Source organism: Sceloporus occidentalis, unplaced genomic scaffold (genome assembly GCF_023333645.1).
Source record: "Sceloporus occidentalis isolate IW3139 unplaced genomic scaffold, rSceOcc1.0.p SCAF_4, whole genome shotgun sequence".
Classification (NCBI taxonomy): Eukaryota; Metazoa; Chordata; class Lepidosauria; order Squamata; family Phrynosomatidae; genus Sceloporus; species Sceloporus occidentalis.
The window spans coordinates 34,893,267-34,918,011 of NW_028316984.1; the positions used below are offsets into that span (position 1 = coordinate 34,893,267).

At 42.3% G+C, this 24,745-nt stretch overlaps 1 protein-coding gene across 3 annotated transcripts in view; it reads right to left on the reverse strand.

Moving 5' to 3' along the window:
- Positions 1-24,745, reverse strand: part of LOC149313719 (metaxin-2) — a 61,565-nt gene that overhangs the window by 18,926 nt on the left and 17,894 nt on the right. For 2 of the 3 annotated variants that reach the window (XM_089519701.1, XM_089519700.1), the window contains exons 2-3: positions 13,058-13,105; positions 11,993-12,039 (exon numbers count right to left, since the gene is read on the reverse strand). In XM_089519701.1, coding sequence (XP_089375827.1) covers positions 11,993-12,039; positions 13,058-13,105 — 95 coding nt within the window. Of the gene's footprint in view, positions 1-6,128; positions 6,198-11,992; positions 12,040-13,057; positions 13,106-24,745 lie in introns of those variants that run through there. The other variant, XM_089519702.1, reaches the window with a different exon arrangement.

The window sequence follows — 24,745 nt, forward strand, 5'->3', positions numbered from 1 at the left end:
ATCCTATGGTTCTTCAGCCCCCCTACACAGAGCACAGGCTGCTTCCCTAAAATGTCATGGAGTGTATCCTATTTTCACAAGGGGCAAAAAGTTCACAGAAAGGTCTAAAGCTCATATATATATATATATATATATATATATATATATATATTAACTGCCAGTTATTAGGAAAGCAATGTAGAAGTGGATAATATTGGTACTAAATACGAGCCCTCGCTTAAATAAAAAAATACTTTCTAAATGGAAAGTTCCTGAAGCATTATCAAGAGAAAAGCTGGACAGGAATAATGGACAACTGTGTGAACTGACACATTTAAGATTTGAAAAAGCAGGTCAACAGCAAATCTACTGAAAATAGAATGTATTCATTAGATATTGCAAATGATTTACTATTTAAGGGATTTATGTCTCATGTTTCTAATTTATGAAAGAAAATGTTTTAGGTGACTTTAAGTACCTATATACCTCTTAGATTTAAAACAAATGACCTAAATTCAACTGTTACCCCAGCTAGAGAAAAGCTATTAAATCAATGGAAACTTGCAATGTTTGCACTTAAGTAAGTTCCATTTACTCAGTGGATCTACACCTGAAGGGACAAGCAATTGGATTTAAGCCATAGAGCAGAAAATGAAGCCTGCTACCACCTCCTTACACAATTTCAGACCTAACCCCAAATATAAGAAAGAGACTCTTGCTGTAGTAGCAAACATTAAGAGCACATCTCTGTAATGGCAATTAAAGTCATATTAGGGAAATATTTCTGCTCACATTGAGTCTTCCTTATGTTCAATTCCAAAATCCAAATGTTCACATGGCTGAGACAGTGACACCTTTGTTTTATAATTCAATGAATTCTGATAATTCAGTGAACACAAACTTTGTGTCATGCACAAAATTATTTAAAATATTGTGTATTAAATTACCTTCAGGCTATATGTATAAGGTATACATAAACATTTATGAATTTCATGTTTACATTGGGTCTCATCTCCAACATATTTCATTATAGATATGCTAATATTCCAAAATCTGAAAAAATCCCAAATCCAAAACATGTCTGGTCCCAAGCATTTCAGATAAGGGAGATTCAACCTGTATCCCCTTGTACATGTAAGAGGGTTATGAATAATGCTACTATTTCTCTCAAATCTTTTTATCTTTACTACTGAGTCATGGACATGTTCAGTCAGTGAATGTATCTATAATATTTCTGTATAGCTACAATACAGTTGCTTACTCCCAACTAGAGTACACTTATTCAATTAACTACTGAATGGTAAATCAGCACATATGTAAATCCCACTGATTCAATGTGTTTATTCTAATTAGGACTAAGCAATAGAATTCAGGCCTATGAGTGACTGAAATAGCCAACTACCTATGGGAAACTTAATCATACAGCAAAAGTATACATTTCTGTAATTTTCATGATACAACTGAAGATACACTAAGGGCCAGAACAGAATGGCAAGAAGGGGCAGCTTGAAATTTGGGGTTGCTGCAAACACACGCCATGGCCCCAATCTAACTTGAACCCAGCCCAAACAGGAGAAGAAAAGATCAGCTCTTATTTGGGCCTGGAAAGGACCAGCTTTCCCAGCCCCACCACAACCCCAGGGTGGTTCAAGATGCTCCAGTGGCACACAGCATGTAAACGTTTTGACAGGAGTGTTTTGAAGCTGCCCACGTTTGGGCAGCCAGTCTGCTTCTGGGCATCATCGGAGTATGCAGCATGTAAACACCACACTTTCAAGATGCCTGGAAGGCATCTTTAACAAGCCATCTATTCTGGCCCTGTATACAAGTTTTAAGCACAGCATTGGGGAACAGGCTAGGTATGTCTAAAATAAATATCTGATTACTGAAACTAAAGTGCACACACACAAGGGACTGACAATTTACAGAACACTACGCAACATGGTCATTAATGACCTAATAAATAGTGTTGCATTAATTCTATTACCCATTTTGTGAGGAAATCTGAAGAGATGGTATTTCACCACATGTACATAATCTTTCAATAATATAACAGGCAAGGAAATATTTAAAGATTGTGGGCAACCTCCTTGCTTGTTCTCAAACTCATGCCCAACTGGTAATTGGAAGTCTAGGCTGGCTCCCTTCTTGCTGTCCTTCTGCCAGTAAGTGAATAACTTTTTAATCCTAGCAGACCATGGGATCTCACTGTTTTACAGGAAAAGGGCTTTTCTTAATGTTCTCCATTGCTTTTACTCTTTGCCTTTAATTTTGAATGATTTTAATTCTACAGATAGAATTTGAGAGCCAGTGTGGTGTAATGGTTTGAGCACTGGACTATGGGGCGAAACAGATGGTCCACCAGGAGTGGCCAGAGGCCACTCTGGCCACAATCATACTGATCATACTGGGACCATAGCGACTGCACAGCCTGCTTCCAAAGCGGGCTGCCGCCATGGTCCCAAGCCAGTCACCACCAGGAGTCAGATTATTCCAGCTCCTTTTGATCCCACCCAATGGACTGGATCACAGTGCTAGAGCAGCTTCCAGCCTCTTTTGGGGTGTGTGTCATCTGAACACCATACCCTCAAATAGGCCAGAAGCTGCTTCCTTTGGCCTGTGCATTTCGGGCCTAAGACTCTGAAGACCAGGGTACAAATCCCTGCTCCACCATGGAGACCCACTAGATGACCCTCTCTCAACATCAGAGGAAAGCAGTGGCAAAAACCCCTCAGAATGAATCTTGCCAAGAAAACCCCGTAATAGGTTTGCCACAAATCAGAAATGACTCCAAGGCATACAACAAGACAGTTTAATATTATTTTAAGCAGAACTTTTTGTATGTTTTTAGTTACATGTGTTTTTCTTTGTATTTCTTTTTATCTTGCAAGCTGCCTTGAGCTCCCACTTTAAAAAACAGGAGGGTATAAAAAAGAAAGAGAATATGCAGGGTATAAATAAACAGGGTGTCCCTCCAGGTGTTTTGGACTGGAATTGCCATCAGAGCCAGACAGATGTGAGTTGTGATCTAACACATCTGGACAGTCCTGGACTAGGGAAGGCACATAAGAACTCTCAGGAACAGCAGCTTCCTCAAGTTCCACTTTCGCAGGGACTCTGGACTTATTTATGGATCAAGCATCTAGTCTATGTATATGTCCCAATAGGTGTGTGGGCAACTACACTAGATGTAGTAGACGATTTTCACACCAAGCCCTTCCAGTGGGCTACAAGAACATGTTATGTCTGATTTAGAAGTGACATAGTATAACTTCAGGGTTAAGGATAAAATCAACTTTGTGGGATATTTGAGGGGAGGTGGTGTGACAGAGGTAGTGGGAGTAAATGTTATCTGAACTGTGTGATTTGGTGGTGATTTGGAGGGTAGGATTTTAGGTTATAAACTTTTTAAAAAGAAGAATGGGTCAGACTCCACAGTTTTTGTGGCTCCTGTAGGGGCGAACAAGTCAAAAGGCCACATAAAGCACTTGGGATACACTTTCCATATGGCATGCACCATCATTTCTCAAATGGTTACACGTGTACAGGTTCTACCACCATTATACATATGGGTAAAAAATTAGGTTGGCTGTACTTTTCTAGCTCATGTTCAAGTACATACACACTTAAACAGATAAAGGGTACATTCCGACTAATTAAAAATACCAGATTTCGTTACTGCTCTTTCCGATTTTATTTTGGAGATCCATGCATATGTTGTTTATCCCAGAATGTTTTCTGTCAGTCCTGGTACAATCGGAGATATACTAGCTCCCGAGGTCGGTTTCTTTTAACCCAGTAGAAAATGAGAAAGAACAGAAATAAAATCTGAAACATTTCTATCAGTCTGTAGGTGTCCACAGGTAGCCATTTCTAAAGCGGGGAACATAATCCTTTTTTACAGAATCTGTTTTCATCCATCTGTTTTTAATTTGTTGTTATTGTTAAAACAATAAAAACATAACTGACAAGTTAAAACAGAATTAAAAGACTGATAATTATGCGCAATAGCATTTGAAAAAATCAATGAGGCTCAAAGGTTCTGATGAACAGCCATGCTTCTCCTTGGTACATAAATGAAATCAGTCAGTCCTCTGAGGGGAAGGCATTCCACAATTGGGGTGCCATGGCTGACAAAGCCCTTTCCCATGTCTCCAACAGACTGTATTAATTTCAATGTGTCCCCAAGCATAGCAGAGCTCAATCCTTGGCAAGCACATATAGAAAGAGGCGTCCCCTCAAGTATCAAATCCCAAGTCATTTAGGGCTTTAAATGTCATCACAAGCACTTTGGATTCAGACCTGAAATATATTGGCAGCCAGTGCAACTGTTTTAAGACTGGCATTATATATTAATGTGATATAGTGATTAGAGTGTCGGACTAGGACACTGGTAGACCAGGATGTTCAGCACGCACACACACAAAGAAAAGAGAACCTGTTTCAAGGAGAGTATTGGAGAGAGAGAAAATAGGAAGGAGTGTGATGGGTGAGGCATTCAGTCTGGCCCCATTTGGGTATGAAGACTGGGTGAACATTTGCACAGCTTTTCAGGAGGGATGCATTGACTATTATGGGTTAATTGTACCTTTTCACAATGGTAGTACTTTGCATCATAGCAGAAGGAATGATTTCTCAAAAGACTGGATACAGCTGAAAGCCAATTTATCACTACCACTGCTAGTGTTATCACACAGGACCAAAGAACCCAGTGGAACCAAAATAAAGCGTGTGCTATTTCAAGAAACACCTGCATCACTGCCACTGAGCCAAAGGGAAATATTGGGGGGGGGGGGGGGCAGAGAAATGGAGAAGAAACAGGCAACATAAAAATATACTAAAGAAGGCCTTACACACTGGTTTCTTTTGTTTGCATACTTCCTTTACTATTTTCTTTAAATGGTCATCTGTGTCTACTTACTGTGTTTCATCTTATTATTTATACCACTGTGGAAGGGAGGATATTATCCCACACTAGCTTCCAATAAAATTTAGAATATAGTAATAAATAGAATTAAATCTAAAAATCAGTTAACAACAAAACAGCAAAGCAAAATAGTTCTACAATGTCCATACTTAAAACATGAAATCTTTAAAAGCCTCAGAACAATAGAAGTTTTAACCAGCCACCTAAATGATAGTAAAGTGAATGCTAGCAAATTCTTTGGAAAAGCTGCTCCACAATCGAGATGTCACAAATGAAAAGGTTCCCTCCTTGATTGCTAACCGCCTTGATTCTGTTGATTAAGAACCACCACAATTAAGGTTCTTAACATGTGATCAGGATGATAAAGGAACAGGTGGTCCTTAATAAATATATTGGAAGAACTTCACAGGTCAAAACCAGCACTTTCAACTGTGTCTGAAAAACATTATTAGGAAGTAAAGACCTCTCAAAACTCCCAAATTAAATTAAATTTTAAAAATAAAATAAATGGACACCACAAGATGCAATTCTACCCCAACTAGAATCATGGCTCCCAAATTCTGAACCAGCTGCAGCTTCTTTTATGGCTGATGCAAAACAATGATCCAACCAGTTACAGATTATGGATTACCAACAGGTAAAGTACAAGGTAGTCTTCATCAGAAAGGTTAAAGAGTTGTTATTCTATTAAGCACTGCTTAAAATATTTAGTAAACCAATGGACCAATGCACTCCTTAGAAAACAACTCTTTTAAAAAGAATAAATAACTAGTGCATTCCTTATTACAGATTCTTATGAACTGATACCATCACCTTACATCAAAGAAAATTGTTTTATAAAGTTTAAAATCAGATATGTTGTGAAGTCATTTTTATAGTCATGGCTACTATCAGCTGTCAAAACAAAGAAAATTGAAGAAAAATAAGATTTGTAATATATTACGGTTAATTTATCATCTAAGTGACATGTGTAGAACAACAGGTTTGAAATAAACTAAATCCTCCTTTGAAATAAAAATTTGCTTTTTAATGTTCTTATGATAATGATTACAGTCTCCAGTAACTTGCTATAATACAGATAGAAATAAAGATTAAAAATATAATTGTTCCTTCTTCTCTATTAAGTGAATACTTACAATGACTATACAATAAAAATACAATATGGGCTCCATCCTGCATCAGGCAGGAAGACATATCTTCATGCAAAGGGATTTCCACTTACTCTGCTCACCTATGCACCCCTCGTTCTTCTCATATCTGTAGAGGTTCATTCTCCAAATTTCTGGAAAAGCTTTGCAAAATTTATAAAACACAGAATCCACTCTATCAGTGGTGTCCATTCTGCTGGTGGCACCATCAACAACAATTTTATTTATATCCTCCCTTGTTCCAGAAATCTGGGCTCAAGAAAGTTTATCAATTAAATTAAATTAAAATAAAATATAAAAACAAAATAAGTGGACACCACAAGATGCAATTCTATGCAAGCAATTGCTCACCAGAATACTGTAACAGTCCTAATCTCATCCACAGGATCAAGATTATCAGTTAGAAATGGTCCCATAAAAAAATAAGTTCATAGACTTCCACTGGTATTGTAAATACAGTGGTCCTTTGCTTTATGCAGGGGATCCATTCCAGCCCCCCCCCCCCCCCGCACACGTAAGGCAAATAGCGTGTATGCTTGAGCCCCATTGAAAATAACAGGGCTCGTGCATGTCACGGATGCACGCACTATTGCCATTTCCATTGCGCAGCTTTCAGCATAAGCTGAAAGCCGTGTATGACATGGGCACATTGTATTTGCACAATATAATCCTATCACAATCGCCTAGGAATAAGAACTCATGTCTAAATAACTACAGAAAGGACAGTTAGACTGTGCTAATATTCTTATACATTCGCTTTTTAAAAAAAAATCTACTCAGTCCTTTCTTTCAAAACAGTAAGCATGTTCATCTCCTGCAGAATTCAAAAAGAGGAAGAAAGAAGGAGAAGAAAAAGAAATATGGCAGCACCTTTAAGCTTAACTGGTTTTTATTTTCACATAGCCTTAGTGTACTTTGTTAAATGCAGTAGAGAGTGATAATAAATGTTCAGTTCATATTTACACATTTCTGGGAGTGGAATGGAATGTAACAGGAACCAAAAAGATGCAAATCCCCATGAACTATTTATGAAAAAACAGGCCAAAAATACAAAATGACAGAACACCCCTAGTGGTCACGTTCAGTCCATTCAAATGAATCAACTACAAGCTACAGCCAATTCTGGAGAGTAACACAGCCCTCCCAAAAGATATGGGAGGCAGACCTTTATTGGCCTAAATCTTTAAAAAATACAACAAGATAGATTTTATGGATGGTAATGCAGAGACAAGACCCTGCCACAAACACAGATGCCAACCCTTCTGCAATGTACTCTACATGGGGCAACCCTTATACCAAACTCGGAAGCTTCAATTGGTACAGAATATGGCAGCCCGGCTGGTTACTGGAGCTACCAGGACCAGCCATATAACACCTATACTTAAAGATCTTCACTGGCTGCCTATTCGCTTCCGAGCTCAATATAAGGCGTTGGTTATTACCTATAAAGCCCTAAATGGCTTGGGCCCAGGATTTCTGAAGGACCGCCTCTCCCCGTACAATCCGCCTCGCACCCTCAGAACATCTGGGCAGCAATTGCTGAAGGTGCCAGGGGCTAGGCTAGCTTCTACTTCTAGAAGAGCCTTTTCCACAGCTGCCCCTGCCCTCTGGAACACGCTGCCCACCGAGCTCCGCACATCTACTACCCTGGCCCAATTTAGGAAGGATCTCAAGACCTTCCTATTTAAGCAAGCATTCCCCGACTGAACATCCTGTGGGCCTCCCTCCTCTTCCGTGGCCATGAGGATGGGCTAATGGGGCTTTTATTGTTTTTTGTATTGGTATTGTTATCGCTGTGTTTTAACCTGTAATTGTTGCAATGATTGCATTTGTAAGCCGCCCTGATCTTTTTGGAAGGGCGGGATATAAATAAAGATTTTATTATTTATTTATTATTTAACCCTGTCCCCACATCTACTCTGGGAGCAATATTGCAGGGGTCAATAACCTCACTCACAACATCAGAGGTACATTTGCTTGCTCTTCCTCCAATGCAATATATGCTATCCTAGGCCAGCAATGCTCCCCTACACGCTACTGTGGATAAACAGTACAATCTCTATGCTAGAGAATAAACAGACACAAATCTGACATTAGAAATGGCAATACACAAAAACAGTTGCAAAACATTTCAGCTTTCCAGGACATACAGTAAAGGATTTACAGGTTGTAGTCCTTTAACAAGGAAATTACAAATGAGGACTAGAAAGAGAAAGTGCTGAACAGAATTATATTCACAAATTCCAGTCCATTAGCAGAAGTATGACCAAAGCCAATGTCTTCACGGCACACTATCTATAGCAATACAAGAGTCCTCACTACTGCACATGTAACAAAAGGAATCCTCTCAGAGAGAGTTCTGAACTCAGGAAAACTGACTTTTTATAAGCAGATTTATTGCTTTCACACATCAACACTAATTGACCACTGTACAGATCTGAAAGACCTGTTTCACCTCAAACCATCCTATGAAAAGTTAGGGCAAGGGTCATAATTTCCATCTTTCTGGATCCACTTAGTACTGCGCTGGAAGAAGTAGGTTTATCTCCATAAAAACTCATGCGAAAATAAAAACCATTTAGTCTGAAAGGTGCTGCCATATTTCTTTTTATTTCTTTTCCTTCCCCTTCCTTCTTCTTTTTTATCCATCCTTGGTTTCACTCAGGATTTTTAATTTAAATTTTAGAGCATTTTAACATAGAATACATGTGTGTGTGTGTGTGTGTGTGTGTGTGTGTGTGTGTCTTCAAGTCACCTGTTCACTTATGGCAAACCCATGTTTAAGTGGCTTGCTATTGCCTTTGTCTGAAATATAGTCTACAGCATCAGGTACTCCCTGATGGTTCTCCCATCCAAGTACTAATCAGGGCTGACCCTGCTTAGCTTTCAAGATCAGAAGAGATTTGGTGTCTTTAGGGTATTTTGGTAATAGAAAACATACATAACAACAGCAATAGCATGTACAGTACATTTGTATAACACTGGCGGGTTACAGACGGGCAAAAAGGGGTGTGCTCATGACGTCATGAAGGTATAGCCTTTAGACGGCCCTTACCTGAATGCCGCCATGAACACACCGCCTGCATGCCCCAAGTGGGAAGAAGCGGCATTAAAAAGGTGCCGCTTTTTTCCGCTTCTTTTCTGTATACTGCGCAGCTGCACATCTCCGTCTGTAAGCTGCTGCACCGGTACGCCAGAATTGTTATGCCGCTAATTTAAGTTGCCCATTTAAAGGCTCCAAGTCAGCTGCGTTGCATAATGAGTCGGGGTCCTGGAACATGCGCAGTTTGCACCGAGACTCTAATTAGAGCGTCAGATGCCATGCAGATGTGGAAGCTGCAGCACAGCTGCACTCTATTTTAATGCTCGTAACCCTAACCCTAGAGCAACATGTACGCATGCGCTGGTAGAATTGTGGAAAGTTTGGAATTTAAAGTGAACCCCTATACACATTCCTGCACCATTTTCACCTAACAATAAAAAAACGCTAAAACTTTAAATATTTACATATGTACAAGGGAGGTGATGGGGGATGGCAGGGGGACAGCGGTGGCAGCGGCGACAGCTGTGGCTGTGCATTGCAGATTCAGCAAAAACGCGGAGACCAAAGGAGAGGAGGCATCCATGATGCTGGTGACACTGGCAACGTGCAAGCGGACAAGGATGCCAACACCAGCTGATCACCAGCTGGCAGGAGGCCACCTTTGTTCTTGGGTAGGGCAGGGGGAAAAGTTTAAAGGGGTCTGGGCGCTTTAAATGTGCACATACGCTTTCTGCCACCGGTGCTGACCGCCGCAGCTGCGCAGCTGCGCATCCGCCAGCCGTCAAAAGAAAAAAAAGCTGCGTTTTTGGCCGCCCGTGCGGAAGCTGCCTCTCTCTTTGCAGTGTCCTGCAAGGCGGCAGTATGGAAGCTGCGGGTAAGAAACGGGCCCAGGTGAGGCGTCTTCACTACCCCCAGTGTGGAAGCCCCATACACCTTAGCCACGCCCCCGGGGCGGGCGGTCTGGAGGCTCCGTATTCAGGGGAAGACACCTTCAAGATGTCTTCCCCTGCCCGTCTGTAACCCGCCACTTAGTGCACTTAACAATGTGTAAGCTAATTGCTCCCAACAAGCTGGGTACTCATTTTAGCAACCTACGGAAGGATGCAAAGCTGAGTGGACCCTGGAGCCCTGCCTGGGATCGAACTCACAACCTTATGGCTGTGAACGGCTGCAGTACCAGGATTTAACCACTGTACCACCAGGGCTCCATATATGCCTGCAATTATGACAAAGTGTACAACTGTCACAATTTTGATTTTTTTTTTTACATTATATATGGCTTTACTAATCTACATACCTCTCCTTCCTTTTTACTTAAGAAAAAAACCCTTAAAAGTGAAAACCTATACATGACTACTCAGAAGTCAGCCCCACTGGATTAAGTGGGGTTAAGTAGATAGAAAGAGGACTGCAACCAAATCCCCTTTTCAGGCTACAACTTATCTGTCACGTTTCTGCTCTTTACACCTATATGCTGTTGTCTTGTCCTATTTCTCATCACACAGAATGTTGAAAATCAGCATGAACAATTCTCCAATTTTCAATTTTTGGGATCGGGGCAGGTTGTGACTTTCTCCCAATTGAAGCTCTGACATCTCCCACGACTTTGCCACTAAATCTACTGTATAAGTTTCTCCTCTTTACAGAGCCCAGGCATTTTACACCTTTCAACCTTAAAACCTCAGGAAAGTGATGTTGTTTCTTCAGAAAAAAACAGAACTGAAAAATCTTCCAGAAAATCTTCCAGTGCTCTAAATAATAGAGTACAGTCGCCCCTCCAAGTTCACAGACTTGAGATGCGTGGACTTGAAAATCCATGGAGGGGCGACCACCATTAATGTTACTGGGGCGCGCTTTCAAGCCTATGAGGCTTGAATATGTGCAGGTTTTGGAAGACACGGGCGGGGGGGGGGGTCCGGAATGGATCCCCCACAAGTTCCAAGGGTCAACTGTATATACATTTTCACAAAACAACATTCCTTAATATAATTTTGTGCTTTTTCTCCACTAATATAAGCTTTTCATATACAAAGTTTTTCGTTCAGAGTGAAAATTCTGAGACTTATGAAGACGAAAGCATATGGTTTATATTTTGATTTTGGTTCACTTCCTGACAAGAATCCTTTGGGGAGCCTAATCATGCATAGAGTCCCCTACGATAAGCAGCTGGACATATTTGCCCAGAGGCCCCTTGCGGCTGCTGGAGCCCCGTTTCAGGGCTCCGGAGGCCGCAGCGGGCCTCTTAATGGGCACCGCCATTTTGCCCTTCAAAATGGCGGCGAAATCTCACGCGACCTTTTTGGTCGCGCGAGACTTCGCCGCCATTTTGAAGGACAAAGTGGCGGCCGAAGTCGCCAAAATTGGCAGCGATTTCGGCGGCGGGAGGGACCGGGGGCCAGCGGAAAGGCGCCCACGGGCCGGGGGTTGCTGACCCCTGCCTTAAGCCATGACCCATAAACATCTTAGTTGCCATTCTCTGGACATGTTCCAGCTTCCTGAATTGTGGTGGCCAGAACGGAACATTATATTCAAGGTGAGGTCTTACCAAAAGCAGAACAGAATGGTACTACTAACTACTTCCTTTGATCTGGACACTGTACTCCTGTTGATGCAATTCAGAACTGTCCAAGAACATCTAAGGACTCATGGTTGAAATCTAAGATATATTAATAGGTGGGAAACGGCTGTAGCACATATGCAGAGCACATTCTTTAAATGCAGAAGATCTCAGATTCAATTCCCAAAATCACCAGGTACCGTTGGGATAGACTCCTCTGCAAAAAGCCAGATTGCTGTTCCCAATCAGTTCAACATAACTGGGTAAGAGGAATCAATAGTCTCATTAAGTATAAAAAGTACCCTATATTCCTAAGCAGAAAAATGACTCTGTTTTACCTGAACAGCAAGACAGGCAGCATTATCAGAAAGCAGAATTTGTTCCTCTGTAAAATAAAATAATAAAGAAAGTAAGGAATAATTATCAGAAACAGTAATTTCTTCCGCTTTCAATAATTGCAGCTCCTTTAGGGTGTAAAAATAAATAGTGTACAAACATAAGGAGATAAACTGCTTTAACACGAATCACATGCCCCATTACATTAATACAGTTTCTAAAAGCCTGTGGTCTGAAGGATCAGAAATATTTCTTCTAGATATGCCCTCACAATTTACTGTATCATTCCAACAGTTCTTTTAAAAATCTCAACAAAAACCTTGTCTTAAGGTTTTTCCTTTCTTTTTTAATATAAATAAAAAGACAATTACTCATTTCCTAATAGAAATAAAAACCAACAACTTCATAATTTCTCTTGCTAAAAAAGTAAAAGCATTTGGGAACCTACAAAAAAACAGCTTGCAGTTAATATCGCACACTGTGTCTAGGTCTGTCACACAAAAGAAAGATGACAAGTACACAGCAATAAAAATTCCATGCTTAGAAGACTAGGGCTGCTACCTATTAGTCTTCATTACTTTGCAGTCTTCTGACAACTGTAGCAGGCTGCTGAGCCCCAAATGGGGGCCATAATGTGATCTGATGATATATGAAGAGCTGCTAAAGGGAGCCTGAACCATCCTAGCCTATACATTTTAACAGTTCCTTTTTACCGAGAGCCCACTTTACCACAAGACTTCAAAAATCTGCTGCCTCAGCTATTGGCGCAGTAAATCTGCCAAGTGGGCCTGCAAACCACATCATTTTACACTGCCTACAGCAGCCAATATAATGAGTCAATAATAAACCAAGGACCTTATAGGCCATGAATAGCTGGTTTATATTGGCAGATACAAGTTTAGTAAAGAAAAAGAAAAAAAAATATGAACCACATAACCACCACAAAGGATTCTCTTTTTAACAAGGTCTCTCTGAACTACCAGCACCCTCACCTGTCAGGCTCCCATTATGCTGCTGCATATTTGATGAAGAAATCATGGTTAAACTGCAGAAAATCAAGTACTCACCTTTCAATGGCTGGTACAAGGTTGCATTCTGAGGCCAAGGTTCTGCAGCTGCAGAAGAAGATAAATAGTTTTATTTAGAATGTATAGCATGTACATCATTGTTTTAGACAAGAATTTTCTCTCTTTGAATTGACAGTGTCTCCCTGCACCCACCACAATTTTATAAACTATCTCAAGTATCTCCCAGTTTTCTCCTTACACCACCAAGCAGCCAGCTAGAAGAAGAAGCAAAATACACTTCATTCATAATCGTGCTTCATTATTTTTACAAGGCCCATTATGTACTACATGCCATATCCCAAACCCTACCAAGCCATTACAATAGGTTACTCCTCAGGTTTAATTCAGAAGTAATATCCCGCAGAATATACTATTCCCAATATACTGTTTTCTTTTCTGCCCTCTACACAAGGCCCTATCCTATAATGCAATGAATGAAAAACACTTCCAACAAGTTCATATCCAGCTCCATGTAAGAGGGCACAGTGGTAAGCATCTTTAATTACACAGTCTGCTTTTGCCTTGAAATGTAAAACATTACATTTCAAATATTCACACAGGGCAACATCCAATATGCCTTTCAGTAGACTTCCTTTTCTCTCCTCCCCATGTGCCCCCAATACTCCAGAGCAGATTTGGGAGACATATAGGGGGCTGCAGTGGGAAGGTAACTTGTTCCACCAAGATCCATTCTGCTGGTAGACACTCACCACTGGGCTACAAGACAGTAGCATAAAAACTGGAGGCAGAATATTTTATTTGTTCATAACTTTAATATAAATATTGTACCATCACTTCACAGAAGATTTCATGCCACATGTTCTCACATATGAGAATACCACAAGAGTCAGCATTCCAATCTGTTTTCAAACTCGCTGCCTTCAGGTAATTATTTCCATGGAGAATTATCTGCCAAGAAACTCCTGTGTGTCTATGACAAACTCCCTGGCTATCTCAGAGGATGTGGAAGGAATGTGTCACAGGAGTGCACACCTGTTTTGTCGGGCCTCCCCATCTCTCATGCTCCCCTGCAGCTGCACACTAAAAGGGAAGAGCAGGAGGAATAAGCAAGATGCTTTTCAAAAGAAGCTGGTCTGTTATGGCATATCTTCTCCCTAACAGTTTTTGGGGGGAAACTTCTGAAAATTCTTCAATGCAGTTTGAAAATGACTGCAATAACTATATAAATGTTAACTATTGCACAACCAACTGATCAACCCATTCTCTATCAAACGAAGTTGCAATCCTACTACACACACATACCTAGGAGCAAGCCCTGTTGAACTCAGTGGAGATTATTTCTTGCCAGACATGCAGAGGCCTGCGTCAATATTCAGCTCATGCATCACAGTCATGAACCAGATTCTATAAATATCACCTGAACACATGTTGAGGTTTATACTTTTTTCAATGTTGAGCTATAGTTATTTGGCGACTGTTAAAAAGATCTGTAGATTCAGCAATTCCTTATGAATAACATGCTGAGTGAGATTCTAAACCCAAACATTTGTTTTTAATAGTTAACCCATGTGTGAAAAGGCTACCTATAAGCTAACTCAAATTTAGACATACACCTGAATTACTGAGCCAAGTGTTTGGCCTTTTGGAATGCATTTTACCTTGTAAGTGATTATATGTACTATTATTACAATTTACTTCTTAAACAGATTTGGGAGACAGGGGATTCAATAGTCATTAATAGTGATAATAGCCTATTCACAGGCTTACAGCCAAAATAAACTGAGAAATAAAAAGGATGGAAAAACAATCCAGGAAGAGAATCACTGGCCAAAATTAAAATTACAGTTACCTGGGAAGATATCCCTCATCAATGTCAGTGAAAGTGTTCCCTCCAAAGTATACATCAGCTTCAGAAGAAAAGAGATTTTCCTCAAGACTTCAACAAAGGAGGAAAGATTTAAATTTGAACCACCATACTTCACCAGTTAACACAATTTGCATCTTTAAAAGCCTGCAAGGTAGATGCAAAAGTGTGGATATCCTCACATTTACCTTGTTTCTAAGTTAAAATTTCAATGAATTAGAAGCAGCCTTTGAAAAAGAGAGGGAGGGACTGAATTATACAAATATTGGGAGGAAAGGAACTCTGAAGATAAGATGCTGCCAAAGAAAATGGATGGAGGTATCAGACAAGAGATGCAATCTTTAATCTAACCAAGAGATCAGTATCAGAAGAATGCGGAGCTCTAGAATGACTATAAATTAGGTAAAACAAGAGCAATAAAGTATAAGCATTTAGAGCTTGTAGCATTTTACAAGGAATATGATAAAGAAAGGATCCAGTGCAGTGTAGTGGTTTCAGTGCTGGACTAGGTCAATGGGAGACCAGGATTCGAATCCACCCTTAGCCATGGAAACCCCATTGGGTGATCTTGGGCAAGTCACACTCTCTCAAGACTGAGCGGAAGTCAATGGCAAACTCCTCTGAACTAATTCTGCCAAGAAATCCCTGTTTGTTGTAGCATTAGAGCTCTCTGACAGAGATGGCTAAATGACAAATCCCAAAATTCCATAGCATTGAGCCATGGCAGTTAAAGTAATACCAAACTGCATTATTTCTGTAAATGCAACCTTAGTGTTAAAATGCCAGGATGGTTATCACCGCAGTGAGCATTCAATAGAAGTGAACTAGGAAGTATACAGACATGATTAAGATACAGGGATTTAATAGATATTGATTGTGGAATGTGGAAATTCAAACATTTGCATCAGTTAGAGGAAGAGGGGTATAAAATACAGTGGTTATTGTATTACCAACTAAGGGGCTGTACACATAGGCCAAAAGGCCCATTTCTCCCCCTGGCCTGATGTCATCCTGCTCAGACTACACAGGCCAACAGCCCCAGACCAAGAATGGGTAGACTGGACACCATTTTGGCAGATCTGGCCTAACTCCAAACCAACCAGTCCTTAGCCCAATTCTAAATAACCAGCTATTTGCAACAGAGTTCCCAGAAAACTTGCCGTGACACCCAATAGTTCAGATAGCCACATGCCCTCTTATGTGCCATTGCTGCCATCATCCTTCTTTGCAGGCCCCAGTTGTAGCCTGTAATGTTGGAAGGGGACACCTGGCCACATGGGTGAAGCCAGGCACTCTGTTTTCATCCTTACTGGCCATGGCAGGAGCCTGCAAGGAGAACTGTGGCGGTGACAAGCTAAGTGGTGGCAAGGTGGTGGCTCCATGGTGTGAGAGCAAGTAGGCTTCTGAATACCCAAGGTCACCCAGTGGGGTTTCCATGGCCTGTCACCATACCAAACTAGTTAAGTGCCAAAACTGGGAATGGTCCAGGTCTGTGGACAGGATACAATGGGGTTGGCCCTTAAGAGAAAAAAATAGGTAAGATAAATTTGATTTTGGAAAAGAGGAAACAATTTGAAAAATGGATATTTGAAGAAGATGTTCATTTGATAGCCAAAATATATAAATTATTATTAACATCTGTCTGAAACAGAGGATGAACATGTAAAGGAATGTATGACGAAGTGAGCTAGGTATATAGGCCAGACAATACCATTTGAACAATGGGAGCATGTATGGGTTAAGGGGTTAAAGTCTGCTTGCTGTTATGATTTGAATGGAAAATGTTCAAAATGATAGGAGGCTCTCGATTCCCGATAAACTGGCCACAAATTATAAAAATATAAATAATACATGTTGGAAGAGTGACAAATATCTGGGATCATTTTACCATCAATGATGGATGTGTAAAAAAGTTAGTAAGATGATACAAAAGATTGTGAAAGTAGAAATACTGTTTAGACCTTAACAGTTCTTCTTAAATATATTAGACTTCGAAGAGAAAACTGAGAGAACAGAGTCTGATTATGTGATATGTCATAAAGGATGATAGTAGAAGTGGAAGAAAACCCCAAATATTGAAAAGTGGATCCAAAAATTATTGGATTTGGGTATATCACATAAGCTTACAAGCTGGTTAAAAGGAAATTTAATACAAACTTATGTACATGGCAGCCTTTTATAAATTATGATAGAAAAGAAAGCAACAAAATAATAGGTTTTAATATTTAAGAAGAACTTTCTTCTGCATAGTAGAAAAGAATATATCTATATCTATCTATCTTAGAAAGAGTGAAAGTTAGAGAGAACTGATTTTATCTATATCTATCTATCTTAGAAAGAGTGAAAGTTAGAGAGAACTGATTTTATCTATATCTATCTATCTTAGAAAGAGTGAAAGTTAGAGAGAACTGATTTTATGTAAAAATTAAATACAGTATATGCAGTTAGTGATGTGTGGGAAACTGGGGGGTAAAGGGGGAGGGGAAAGGAGATATTTGTTATGTTAGCGGTTTTTTGTTATTGTGGAACTTTCTTTGTTATGTGTTATATGTCACTTTTCATTTTTGATGTTGCTGTCTTTTATGAGAATAAATCTTAATAAAAATTATATTTAAAAAAAGTTTTAAAATTTTTTCACAACTGTTATTGTCAAATCATTACAGATTTTACACAGCATCATGCACCTGAAGAAAGAGGCTGCAGTTCACAAACGCCTATGTCACTTAACATTAGATGGCCACAAGGCTTCTTCTTTTTGCTCAGGCTGTGTGTATGTGCCTTCAAGTTGCCTGTGACAGACCAACCTTTTTCTTTTAGCCCACAATGGTTCCCGAGGCAGGCAATAAAAACAATACAATGATAAAAACATATTTGCAAATGTTAAAAGCACTGTTTTGGCTGCCCACTGGAAACTTAAAACAGATGGGGCAAGAGATGGATCATGGCTATTCATTCTGAAAACCATAAGAGAAGTTGCTGAGGAACCAGATGGAAAACGGAAAAACTGGTTTCTGGCTTCTATAGGAACCAAAGGACCAGTCAGTAAGCCCAGCTTTCTAAAAAGAGCAGAAGCTACTAGGTGCCTGGAGTTTTGCACCTCTGAGACAAAGCAAGATGCCTTAGGCCTGTTACAGACTGCCAAAATAAAGCTGCTTCGGGTCTCTTTGGAGGTATGCTGTTTAAATGATGCATGCACCCTAAGAATCCGGAAGCTGCACCAAAGCTGCACTCCAGTGCTTAGGAATGGAGTGTGGCTTTGGCACTGCCTCCAGACTCTTAGGACCCATGCATCATTTAAACAGCATACTTCCAAAGAGACCCGAAACAGCTTTATTTTGGCAGTCTGTAACAGGCCTTTATTACTGCAAAACTGAGGTCCAAAGCACACTGCAGAAATAATCCAGTTAGAGACCGCTTTAACTGCCCTGCCTCAATGCTAGGGAATTCTGGGAACTGTAGTTTTGTGAGGTATTTAGCCTTCTCTGTCAGTGAACTCTGGTGCCACAATAAACTACAATTCACAGGATCCCCTAGCACTGAGCGGTCTCAAACTGGATTGTGTTTGCAGTGTTTGGACCTCAGTTTTGCTGTAACAAAGGGATCTTGTAGCACCCTTGAGGGAAAGAAGTTCATAAGCTTTCACAGACTTCAGTCTACATCAGGGGCACATTGCACTGCCATTACAGGGCAGTTTTCATGCCACATTTCTGCAACAATTGTAAAGCAGATGCCATCTCTTTCAACAGCATCTGTTTAAAAGAGAGGATTGAGCTGGGGTGAGAAGTAACACTTTAAGAGCACCTAAGGAAATTCTGGAAGAGTGGGCTGACCCAACTCATTTTGCTGCTGAGGTGAAAGACAAGGATGTTTTTAGAGATTTTGCAGTTCAGATCCGGAATGACTGCGGGTCCAACGATGCAGATTCACATCATAACATGAATGTGTTATCAGATGAGATTCCTTTCTATGGGCACTCGTTCCGTGGCGCTTCCGCAGTGATTCCAAAATGAGGGTTCATTTTGGAATCACTGGTGTGGATTGGTCTGGTGTGGAAGTTCACTCTGATGTCGCCCCCCCTTGGCCCCCTGCGTCCTGCTTTTTCATCACCCTCCTCCTCCTTCATGCCATCTCCTCCTCTCTGCCACCCTGCCACCCATCCTATCATCCCCTGACTGCTCCTGCATCCCCATCTCATCCTCTCTGCTACCCTGTGACCTATCCCATCATCCTCTAACTGATCCTTGAGGCCGATCCTGGATCCAGTGACCCCCTGTGACCTATCCATCCTCTGACTGCTCCTTGAGCCCGATCCTGGCTCCAGTAACCCCTTGCGACCTATCCCATCACCACCTGACTGCTCCTTCAGCCCAATGAAGGATGACAGCTAGGGAGGGGGCAGGGAAGGACGACAGCGTCCAGAGCCCCACTGAGCATGTGCAAGGGTCCCAATTTGAATAGCTGAATCCGCATGGTATGCACCGGTGTGGTAATACAATTTGCACTCACTCCACTTTGCGTGAATCTGCATCATGTGACTTGCCTTAGATTTGATTCCCCCTTAATTCAGAAGAGCAACAGAAGGGCAACCAGGTTATAACGTGAATCCACATCGTTGGACCCGCAGTCACCCTGGATCTTAGCTGCAGAATCCTCCATGTGATAAACCTCAAGGTCTCCCCTTCCTTTCACATAATGAAGCTGAACAGACTGGCTTGAAGTTAGCTTAGGGGGCACAGAGCAGGCTAAACTGGATAGATGTCTTGGTCCTTAAACACCTCATAGTGCTTCCCCACCACCACATCTCAGCATCTGCTGCCTGAGGCAGTTGCCTCACAGCTAGGTCCAGCCCTGGTAGCAAGGAAGGATGAAAGTTTTAAGAGTTTTACTCCAAGTCAGATGGCTTTTCTAAGTTACCCTGTACTCTAAACACACATAGGGCTCTCACAAGCTGTGATGCAAGTGAAATCTACCACAAGATGTCTTTAACAAGAGAAACAGACAGGAACTGAAGTAGAGAAAAACATCTTTCTTTAGAAGCTACTGTATATGCTCACATATAAATTTAGAAATTTTAGTCAAAAATTGACTAAAAAAAACTGAGATGACTTATCCATGAGTTAATATAAATACTATACTTTAACTCTTATCAAATAACAGAACCATCTATTGGTGAAAAGCAATGGTGTAATCTGTCTTGGAAGCACTGATCGTCTCTACTCTCTTATCTACCCACCCTTTTATATGAATGAAAACAATTATTCCTGCTGGAATTTAGTAGGTTGTTTTCCATTGTTTTTCTCTGCTTCATCCTTTGTTGCATGTCCGCCTTTTACCCTCAACTAGGGTTGCCATAAGTCAGGACCTCCAAACCGGGACAAATGTAGGACAACATTTTCAAATGTAGGACACATTTTTTTAAAAAATGGAGGACACGTGAAAAAATTGAATGATTTTTAAAAAATGTTAATATAAATGCATGTTTCTTAGGCATCATCAAAATGGAGGACATTTCGGCATTATTCCTAGAAAGATGGCAGAAATGTACTTCCCTTTCTGGCCAACACCCCCCCCCCCTCCCCACATTCCAAACAACACATTTGGGCATTGAACATCTTGCATATTTCAGAGGCTTATTGCATAACCAAACTCTTTGGGTTTCACACTGAACCCATGTTCACATGGCTATGCATATTGAATATGTCAAGGTGGTTTAACAAGAAGTGGATTTGCCCTTGGATTCAACTATACTTCTCAGAAGTGTGTACTTGGTCAAGGGACTTTGGTTTTTCTTCACTGCGCATGAGTTTGTAAACATCAGAGCAACTTACATTGGCCATGCCTCAGAAGCTGACTGATATCATCATCATCACCACCATCATCATCACCACTATTATTGTTAAAACAAAGCAGGCCTGTACAAATGGAATGGAAATCCTTGTCCTCCTCCTCCTGCTACTCTTCCTCTTCCTCCTCTTCCTCCTCTTCCTCCTCCTGCTACTCTTCTTCTTCCTCCTTCCTCCTCCTTTCTCCTCCTCCTCCTCCCTCCCTCCTTCCACCCTCCCTCCTTCCTCCTCCTTCCTCCTCCTCCTCCTCCTCCTCTTCCTCCTTCCTTCCTCCTCCTCCTCGGGCCTGGGCCAGCCCACGTGGAGACCAGAGGAGGAGCTCCTCCTCTTGAGGCTCACTGGCCAATGGGGGCAGACTGGAGCTGCAACAGCCCGCCCCCTGCCAGCAGCCATTGGCCAGCCAGCCGCAGGAGGAGAAACTCCTCCTATTTAGCCCTGCAGGCACGTGCAGGGCTACAGGAAGCCGCCGGCCTGTGCGAAAGGCCTTGGCAGCGGTGGCGGCAGCAGCGGCCTTGGCAGCAGCGTGCTGTGCACTGCGTGCACTGCGTGCAGTGCAAAGGCTGCAGCAGCAGCTGCGCGCAAAGGTGAAGGGCCAACGCAGGCGCCACTGGCGCCAGCGGGACCCGGCAGGCCCCTGCGGAGGAGAAGGAGGAGGCAGAGGAGGAGGCGGACGCGGAGGTGGGTGGCCAGCTGGCTGCATGAGAGGTCGCGGCCACAAAGAAGGCGCGCACGGGGGTGGAGGTGGCCGCGGGCGGGGCAGTCCCGCTTTTGGCAGGAAACCGGACCGGGCCAGCACTGCCAAAAGCAGGATTTTCCCGCCTGCAGCCGGGTTATGGCATCCCTACCCTCAACGTATCTATGGGTCAATTCAAAATCCATAATTTTGGCCCCAAAACCTGCCCTCAATTTATACATGAAATTGACTTATAGTTGAGTATATGCTGCACATTTTTAAAGATGATACAAAATAGTATTCCTTTGCCATAATATATATACAGTTTGAGTCTCTCTTATCCAAAATGCTTGGGAACAGAAGAGTTCTGTATTTTGGATTTTTTTCGGATTCTGGAATATCTGTATTTGCATATACGTAATAAGAAATAAAGAGAATGGATAGAGACTGAGGATCTGTGAAATAACAGGAATCCAAACACAGTGCTTGCTACAAGTCCATGCCTCCTGCCATTTCACAGACTCTTGCTTGTCTCTCCAGTTGTGCAAATACAGTACAGGGGTATAGCTCAAAAACTGGGAGATTTTGGAAGATTGGGGATTTTGGAATAAGGCATACTCAACCTGTACAGATATTACACATTAAAACATGAAAATAAGGTCTTTCGTTATGGGAATTTGTGTCAAACTGATTCATCATACACTACATGAATGCACAGCCTTGCATCGGCAATACTGATTGTCCTAATATGCCAACACTACCAGCAACCATAGTACGCTTAGAGTTTGAGGTTAAAAGGCATAATGGCCTTAACACCAGGATAGCAACAGAGAACTAATCTGAGCAAATTAACTGGCTGTGAATATAATCAATAAACTTTTCAACTTATACTTGCCATAGAAAGGCAGGATACAAATTACTGTAATAAATAAAAAACTTTTTAAAAAGTTATTCAACATAATCACCACAACTAATGCGTTAACTACAGTTACGGTAATAACGGCAAAGAAACATTACTCTCCAGATGACCTTGGAACCAGAACTGTAAAAAAATGCTTTCCAACTTTGCAATTCCTCTTTCCATTCTTCACAGTATACTATACTTGCCTCTTCAGAAAATGTGGATTCCAATATAAAGCATTATGCTACTTTTCAGAACTCACTTACTTCTTCATCAGATAAGGATACTAAAAAAAAAATCATGGAGTGCAAACAAATGTGACATTGTTGGGTTAACTCATGTCTATTTGGTGATTTTTACACAGAACTGTGTCAAAATAGTGGCTTTTGGGCATCACTGGCCAGAGTCAGAACAGACTTCCAGGGAAGATACTTTAAGGCTACAAACTTTGTCCCTGTTGCTCTTCCACTTCGTTTTCAGATATGGGAGCAAAGCTTTCTGCCCCCATGAATACACTCTCACTGCAACATCCACACCTGATAACCTCTGCAATTCCATCAACATCGCTTTTTTCTTCACATGATTTACTTTTTTAAAAACCATCTTTGCCTGAGAAAGCCCCCAGCAAGCTTCAAAAGCAAGGATAAAGTTTTCTGCACCTTTTGGTTGGCCTAACAGCAACATAATCAATGTGGATTTTGGATTCTGTTTAATGGTCGACACAACTTTGTTGTTGTTGTGCCTTCAAGTCATTTCTGACTTATGGCGACCCTAATGTGAACCTATCACAGGGTTTTCTTGGCACATTTCTTCAGAGGGGGGTTGCTATTGCCATCCTCTGAGGCTGAGAGAGTGTAATTTGCCCAATGACACTCAGTGGGGTTTCATAACTGACACTCCTGCATGTTTTCCAGTATAAAGCATGTAACAGTGTATATACACACTGGCAAAGGTTACTTTCTTTAATATTAAGCGCATGCACAAACATTTGTATTTCTATGTGCATGCAAAAAGTTCTCACATCCAAATGTCATAACGGGGGGGGGGGGGGGATTTCATTGCACTGTTTATTACTGTTTAACAGTAAAGCGTGCAGCCTAGAGAAATAAGGTTTGTCAGTGGTGATGTATTCTTAATTTTTTGAAGGGGCATAATTAGGGTCACCATCAGTTGGAAACGACTTGAAGCCACACAATAACAAGCGTATCAGGAATATATCAGATACAAATGCACCACCATTTTTAAGGGAGATAGAACTAAAAAAAAATTAGACATATTCTGGATAGAAATAAGGAGTCCTTTCTATCATTTTATTATGAAATGAACATATATGTTTGAATCCTATTGTTAGACCTAGCAGTAACTACAGCAACTACTGTAATAAACATTTTGCAGAATTATCTATGCCCATGTCATGAACAACCACTGGACAAAGAACGTAAGTTCATTAATGATGGAGGAGGGCGGAAAAACAGGTACAGTACATACATCAATACAGAGATTACCATCTACTACCCACATACACAGCCTCTACAGAGGAACAGATGAGGGGGGGGGGAGTTTTCCCCGTTGGTCTAAAACAGGGGTCGGCAACCTCCGGCCCGCGGGCCAAATGCGGCCCGCGGAGGCCTGGCGGCCGCCCCCTGCCTCCCATTGCCGCCGCCGCTGCCGCCGCCACCCGTTGCGGCGTTTCGCCACTCTGGGCGCCGCCATTTTGGGCGGCAAAATGGCGGCGAAGTCTCGCGCGACCTCCCTCGAGGTCGTGCGAGACTTCGCCGCCATTTTAGGTAAAAAAATGGCGGCGCCCAGAGCGGCCTCTGGGGCTATGGGCGCCGCCATTTTATCACCCAAAATGGCGGCGGGAGGTCGCGCGAGACTTCGCCGCCATTTTGCCGCCCAAAATGGCGGCGCCCAGAGCGGCGAAAAGCCGCGATGGGCGGCAGCGGCGGCGGGCCTTTGAGAGGCCCGCTACCGTCTCTGGGGCCCTCCAGCAGGGCTCCGAAGGCGGCAGTGGGCCTCTGGGAGGCCCGCTGCCGTGCTTGGGACCCTCCAGGAGGGCTCCGAGGGTGGCAGGGGGCCTCTGAGGGGCCCGCTGCCGTCCCTGGGGCCCTCCAGGAGGGCTCCGAGGGTGGCAGGGGGCCTCTGGGGGGCCCGCTGCTGTCCCTGGGGCCCTCCAGGAGGGCTCCGAGGGCGGCAGGGGGGCTGCTGCCGTCCCTGGGGCCCTCCAGGAGGGCTCCGAGGGCGGCAGGGGGCCTCTGGGGGGCCCTTTGCCGTCCCTGGGACCCTCCAGGAGGGCTCCGAGGGCGGCAGGGGGCCTGCTGCCATCCCTGGGGCCCTCCAGGAGGGCTCCGAGGGCGGCAGGGGGCCTCTGGGGGACCCTTTCCCGTCCCTGGGGCCCTCCAGGAGGGCTCCGAGGGCGGCAGGGGGTCTCTGGGGGACCCTTTGC